The sequence below is a fragment of the Palaemon carinicauda genome, chromosome 14 (assembly GCF_036898095.1).
Source record: "Palaemon carinicauda isolate YSFRI2023 chromosome 14, ASM3689809v2, whole genome shotgun sequence".
In the NCBI taxonomy this organism is placed as follows: domain Eukaryota; kingdom Metazoa; phylum Arthropoda; class Malacostraca; order Decapoda; family Palaemonidae; genus Palaemon; species Palaemon carinicauda.
The window spans coordinates 113523200-113530699 of record NC_090738.1 but is presented as its reverse complement, the minus strand read 5'-3'; the positions used below and the strand labels follow the sequence as shown (position 1 = coordinate 113530699).

At 33.5% G+C, this 7500-nt stretch overlaps 1 protein-coding gene across 1 annotated transcript in view; it reads right to left on the bottom strand.

Annotated features, from left to right (window-relative positions):
- The window catches only part of LOC137652929 (uncharacterized), a 54889-nt gene that overhangs the window by 30173 nt on the left and 17216 nt on the right, over positions 1-7500 (bottom strand). Inside the window, exon 4 of the mRNA XM_068386323.1 lies at positions 4533-4649. Within this exon, the coding sequence (XP_068242424.1) occupies positions 4533-4649 (117 nt within the window). The remainder of the gene's footprint in view (positions 1-4532; positions 4650-7500) is intronic.

Below are 7500 nucleotides of genomic sequence, written 5' to 3'. Positions count from 1 at the left end.
AAAAGGAAGGTTATTCTGTTGTTTTCAGGTAAAAAGGAAGGTTATTCTGTTGTTTTCGTGGAAAGAAAAAGGTTATTCTGTTGTTTTCAGGTAAAAAGGAAGGTTATTCTGTTGTTTTCGGGTAAAAAGGAAGGTTATTCTGTTGTTTTCGGGTAAAAAGTAAGGTTATTCTGTTGTTTTCAGGTAAAAAGGAAGGTTATTCTGTTGTTTTCGGGGGGAAAAGGAAGGTTATTCTGTTGTTTTCAGGGAAAGAGGAAGGTTATTCTGTTGTTTTCGGGTAAAAAAGGAAGGTTATTCTGTTGTTTTCGGGTAAAAAAGAAGGTTATTCTGTTGTTTTCAGGTAAATTGGAAGGTTATTCTGTTGTTTTCGGGTAAAAAGGAAGGTTATTCTGTTGTTTTCGGGTTAAAAGGAAGGTTATTCTGTTGTTTTCAGGTAAATCAGAAGGTTATTCTGTTGTTTTCGGGTTAAAAGGAAGGTTATTCTTGTGTTTTTAGGGAAAGAGGAAGGTTATTCTGTTGTTTTCTGGTAAAAAGGAAGGTTATTCTGTTGTTTTCGGGTAAAAAGGAAGGTTATTCTGTTGTTTTCAGGTAAAAAAGGAGGGTTATTCTGTTGTTTTCGGGTAAAGGGAAGGTTATTCTCAATTTCGTTTTGTCAAAATAAAATTCTGATGTTGAAAGTTGTTGTGTATTTATCATAATGTTTGATTTGAGATTAGAATATGCTGTGTTGGAATCTCTTTGATGAAATTTCACGTTTAATACCCGTATTTATTTTCACTTTCAATACCTCGTATTTCTTTTTCACGTTCAATACCTGTATTTCTTTTAAACATTCAATACCTATACTTCTTTTTTGATTTTCAATACCTGCATCTCATTTTTACGTTCAAATTTTTATTTTTTTTTCACGTTCATTACCTGTATGTCTTTTTCACATTAAATACTTGTATTTCTTATTTCACATTAAATACTTGTATTTTTTCCCGTTCAATATCTGTATACTTTTTCACGTTTAATACCTTTATGGCTTTTGAATTTTGTTCGGGTGTTAAATAACAGTGGTATAAATAATGATAGTTGAATCAATAAAAGACACTATGGGGCTTGGTCCCAAAGAGCTGTACTTCTTTGGCGCTTTTGAAGTATTTTTGAGGGAAATTTAATTAATTCTTATATCAAAATAAAAACTGTGGACATTCAAAGCCAAACATATAATTCAAGTTGATTTTTCTTTTCTTAGTCAAAAGAAATCTTATCCGTGAAAGTTCTTTTAAAATAGCTATGTTATATACTTTTTTTAACTAATTTATCCTTTCTTTTATTTGCAGGTAAGGGAGTGATTGTTTTTACGATTTATTAACCGGTAATATTGCAGGTGAGTTAACATATTCTTTTCATTAGAGTTCTTGATATCTTGCACGCATTAAACCAGTGTAGTATTAAATTTATCAATCCAATGAAATCCAAATTGAATAGATATGAGGGAGAAAATTATTAACAAGTGCATTGTTTAAGAAGTATACGGTTACAATTAACCATAACTTCTAACTTTGTTACCTATAGATCATGATACTTGCTAAAATGAATTTCAGCAATATATTCGTTTTATGTCTTCGAATATATTAGATTTTACTGAAGTGAATTTATTCTTTGGGTGTCATCCTATAACTGAACCTCATGCACGCACTTTCACACACAAAAGCACACACATATTGTGTATATATATATATATATATATATATATATATATATATATATATATATATATATATATATATATATACATATATATATATATATATATATATATATATATATATATATATATATATATATATATATATATATATTATAAAGAGAGAGAGAGAGAGAGAGAGAGAGAGAGAGAGAGAGAGAGAGAGAGAGAGAGAGAGAGAGAGAGAGAGAGAGATTAATATATAATGACAGACGGGAATTTGAAATGAGGTTAACATCACGAGGCTAAGTATAGATGCTGATGTCAGATTATAATCGTAGTAATGTATTTCCACGTACGAAGGAAGCAGATGTTGAGAACAGTTTAGAACTACAAATTTCATGAGTAGGTTTAAAAGAAGATTGACAAGAGTAGGTATAAAAGAAGATTGGTAAGAGTCGGTTTATAACTAGATAGATAAGATTAAGTTTAAATGAAGATTGAAAGGTCATGGTAGAGATCTGAATATTGTAAGACTTTACAGGTTGTTCAAAATTGAATGCCCAGTTGCAATATATATATATATATATATATATATATATATATATATATATATATATATATATATATATATATATATATATATATATATATATATATATATGGAAATGAATAAAAAATAAATAGGTAGACATAATAATATAGTAAATAGATAAAGAGATTGCTGACTACTGCTATTATAATTTTGTTTGTTTATATGCTTCAAATGATTGGGTTTATTGCTGCAATGAATTATATATAAATCTCATGTTTTCCCTCTTCAATGTAATAATTCTAAATGCTGACATTTTTTCTTACAAGTCATAATACTTTTTTTTTCACGTCGTAATCCACGCTGAGGCTGCCTTTTATATCCTATTTCCTTTCGTGTAAATATGGTAAATAAAATGTTATATATTTTATTCCCCGGGACAAGATTATAATCTAGTCTCTCTCTCTCTCTCTCTCTCTCTCTCTCTCTCTCTCTCTCTCTCTCTCTCTCTCTCTCTCTCTCTCTCTCTCTTCCGCCATTTTCTGTTACCCTTTAATAAGACGTATACAGATGTAGACGTCTTCAAATCCCCCAATGACGTAATAGCTTTCTATACTAGAGAGAGAGAGAGAGAGAGAGAGAGAGAGAGAGAGAGAGAGAGAGAGAGATTCACACCAGAAACTTGCCTTCTAGATATTTCTGAATTATTAGAAATATCTAGAAGATGGCAAGTTTCTGGTGTGAATCTCTCTCTCTCTCTCTCTCTCTCTCTCTCTCTCTCTCTCTCTCTCTCTCTCTCTCTCTCTCTCTCTCTTTAGAAGAGAAAGCTGTTACGTCATTTGGGGGATTTGAAGACGTCTACATCTGTATAAGTTTTATTTAAGGGTAACAGAAAATGGCGGAAAAGAGAGAGAGAGAGAGAGAGAGAGAGAGAGAGAGAGAGAGAGAGAGAGAGAGAGAGAGAGATTTTCCAGGGTTCTGGTGCAATTTGATGAACAGTAAATTGTTCGAGGATTATATCACAATATAAATATAAAATAGAAATTATAGTAAGATTAAGCTTTTTTTATCTCAAGGATTCCTGGAAATCCCAGAATGTATCCAGGATGTCACTGGAATATATCATTTTCCATGCGGTTTTCAATACACGCATCCAGCAAATGCAGTCGGTCGTGTTTTTTTTTCCTGGAATGTATCTTTTTCCAGCAAGTTCAAGAGGCTTGTGGCTTATTGTGTTTCCCAGTCTGGTTTACCAATGTCAGGATGTCTGGACATCGCTGCTTTAGAGACATTCTTTGATTTAGTTATTACTATTATTACTTGCCTAGCTACAACCCTAGTTGGAAAATCAGGATGCTATAAGTCCACGTGCTCCAACAGGGAAAATAGCCCAGGGAGGAAAGCAACAAGGAAAAATCAAATATTTCACGAACAGTAACATTGAATTAAATATTACCTATAAAAACAATAAAAACTTTAACAAACCTAGAGGAAGAGAAATAAGATAAAATAGTGTGTCAAAGTGTACCCTTAAGCACTGTTTGGTGATGTCAGTGGTGTCAGGTGTATGAGGACAGAGGAGAATATGTAAAGAAGAGGTGAGAGTTCAGTGTGTGTGTAGGCAAAGGGAAAATAAACCGTAACCAGAGAGAAGGATCCAATGTAGTACTGTCTGGCCAGTCAAAGGACCCCATAACTCTCTAGCAGTAGTATCTCAACGGGTGGCTAGTCTCCTGGCTAATCTTCTACCTACTGCTTAGTTTTTTACAATTGATGATGTTATCAAAGAAATGTTTAAAGGATACTCATGAATAGCAGAGAAAGGATTAATGGAAGTCTGAACATAGCTGCTTTAGAGACACTATTTTATTTCGTTTGTTACAGTTAATGATGATAGCAAAGAAATGTTTAAAGGATACTCATTAATAGCAGGGTAAAGTTTAAAGAATGCTCAAGAATAGCTGAGAAAGGTGTAAAGGATACTCATTAATAGCAGGGTAAAGTTTAAAAAATACTCAAGAATAGCTGAGAAAGGTTTAGAGGAATTCTGAACATCGCTGTTTTAGAGACACTCTATGATTTAGCTTGTGATTTAGTTAATGGTGATAGCAGAGGAATGTTTAAAGGATACTCATGAATAGTTGAGAAAGTTTTAAAGGATGCTACTGAACCAATTTCAACGAAACTTGGTGGACGTGTGGGGTATGACCCAAGGGCAAATCCATTACGTTTTGAAGGAAATATATCGAAGTACGGGCTTCCGATTAAATACTTTTCCTTTTAGAGAAAGTGACGTTCTACTTTTCATAATCTCATTTTGTTTACCAAAAGATCACCATCCCATGCTTATCATTATAATCATCACCATTGTAATTGTTGATGTTATTGTTGTTGTTGTGGTAGTTGATCTTCGTAATGGGTAAACATGTTATAGAAACAGGCCTGTGTCAAGAACAATACAAAGCTTTCATAATATTTGTATATGACACTTGAGGGTACACTCAGGCACACCATTCTATCTTATTTCTCTTCCTATTGTGTTTTTTTATAGTTTATGTATGAAAGATTTATGTTTCTATTGTTACTGTTCTCATTTTAATTGTTCAATGTTTATTTTCCAGTTTGTTTATTTCCTTATTTCCTCACTGGGTTATTTTTCCTTGTTAGAGCCCTTGGGCTTATAGCATACTGCTTCTCCAACTACGGTTGTAGTTAGCTATTAATAATAATAATAATAATAATAATAATAATAATAATAATAATAATAATGATAATAATAATAATAATGATAATACTAATAATAATAAAAATAGTAATTTTAATTGTAATTGTAATAGTAATAACAATAATAATGATGATAATAATAATAATAATAACAATAAAAATAATAAAGGAAAGGTAAAGAACGAAACAGAAAAAGAAACCACGAAAACAAGGTAATGCCTAACAATACGAATATATTACAAGAGGCTAAATACCAGCAATGAAGCTGAATCATGTCGCTTTATTCCCCTCCGGGAATAATGCCTCTTCAGCCACTTATAAGGCTTCAAATTTAGCGACTCATGCCACGACCCTCACCGTGTGGTCGATCATTTTCCCTTTTTGTATTTATCATATTTTTCAAGCCGTCTTTTTGTGCGCTTGTATCATCTCAGAAAAGTCAGTAGGATACTTAATGGGTCCTTCAAAGGGAAATGGGCTAGATGGGGTAGGATATAATTAGATTATTATGGGGTCAAAGTCAGTAGGATACTTAATGGTTCCTTCAAAGGGAAATGGGGTAGATGGGTTAGGATATAATTAGATTATTATGGGGTCAAAGTCAGTAGGATACTTTATGGGTCCTTCAAAGGGAAATGGGATAGATGGGTTAGGATATGATTAGATTATTATGGGGTCAAAGTCAGTAGGATACTTAATGGGTCCTTCAAAGGGAAATGGGGTAGACGGGGTAGGATATAATTAGATTATTATGGGGTCAAAGTCAGTAGGATACTTAATGGGTCCTCCAAAGGGAAATGGGGTAGATGGGTTAGGATATAATTAGATTATTATGGGGTCAAAGTCAGTAGGATACTTAATGGGTCCTTCAAAGGGAAATGGGGTAGATGGGGTAGGATATAATTAGATTATTATGGGGTCAAAGTCAGTAGGATACTTAATGGGTCCTCCAAAGGGAAATGGGGTAGATGGGTTAGGATATAATTAGATTATTATGGGGTCAGAGGCTGGGTTGCCAAAATGCGGAATTGTGGGGTAAATACAGAAAAATAATTTTCAGAGGTATCTCCATCATTTCAATTTACGGAAAAGTCAGTAGGATACGTAATGGGTCCTTCAAAGGGAAATGGGGTAGATGGGGTAGGATATAATTAGATTATTATGGGGTCAGAGGCAGGGTTGCCAGAATGCGGAATTATGGGGTAAATACAGAAAAATAATTTTCAGAGGTATCTCCATCATTTCAATTTACGGAAAAGTCAGTAGGATACGTAATGGGTCCTTCAAAGGGAAATTGGGTAGATGGGGTAGGATATAATTAGATTATTATGGGGTCAGAGGCAGGGTTGCCAGAATGCGGAATTATGGGGTAAATACAGAAAAATAATTTTCAGAGGTATCTCCATCATTTCAATTTACGGAAAAGTCAGTAGGATACGTAATGGGTCCTTCAAAGGGAAATTGGGTAGATGGGGTAGGATATAATTAGATTATTATGGGGTCAGAGGCAGGGTTGCCAGAATGCAGAATTATGGGGTAAATACAGAAAAATAATTTTCAGAGGTATCTCCATCATTTCAATTTACGGAAAAGTCAGTAGGATACGTAATGGGTCCTTCAAAGGGAAATTGGGTAGATGGGGTAGGATATAATTAGATTATTATGGGGTCAGAGGCAGGGTTGCCAGAATGCGGAATTATGGGGTAAATACAGAAAAATAATTTTCAGAGGTATCTCCATCATTTCAATTTACGGAAAAGTCAGTAGGATACGTAATGGGTCCTTCAAAGGGAAATTGGGTAGATGGGGTAGGATATAATTAGATTATTATGGGGTCAGAGGCAGGGTTGCCAGAATGCGGAATTATGGGGTAAATACAGAAAAATAATTTTCAGAGGTATCTCCATCATTTCAATTTACGGAAAAGTCAGTAGGATACGTAATGGGTCCTTCAAAGGGAAATTGGGTAGATGGGGTAGGATATAATTAGATTATTATGGGGTCAGAGGCAGGGTTGCCGAAATGCGGGATTGTGGGGCTAATGACGGAAAAATAATTCAATTTCTGATTTCTGCTTTACTCTTCTGGAATGGAAAATATTTCCTCATAGTTATCAAGGTTGAAAAACTATTTTTTTGGCATATAAAAAAAGCTGTTTTGTATCTATAATATGAAGTATATGTAGTTATCAAGGTTAAAAAACTATATTTTGGCATGTAAAGCGGTTTTATATCTATAATATGAAGTCTATTTTTTTTATATCTGTTGATCTGTATTGTATTTTAAACTAAAACTAAAAAAAACAAAGTATAGAAATTGTGAGTATATATTTGGAATTTGGCGGATGTTTCGATGGTTTTTGGTACCATAGCATTTAAAGGCCGTTTTCATTACCAGGCGGAATTCTTAGGCAGAACCAGTGGCAACACTGCTCAGAGGTACAGTAGTATCTCGTGTTGAACAGACAAGTACAAGTGGATGGAAATTATCTAGACATTGAAACGAATGGAAAAATTGTAAGACGTTGTTAGTGCCCAAGAATTTTCTTGTTTAAAGACAGACTAGATAA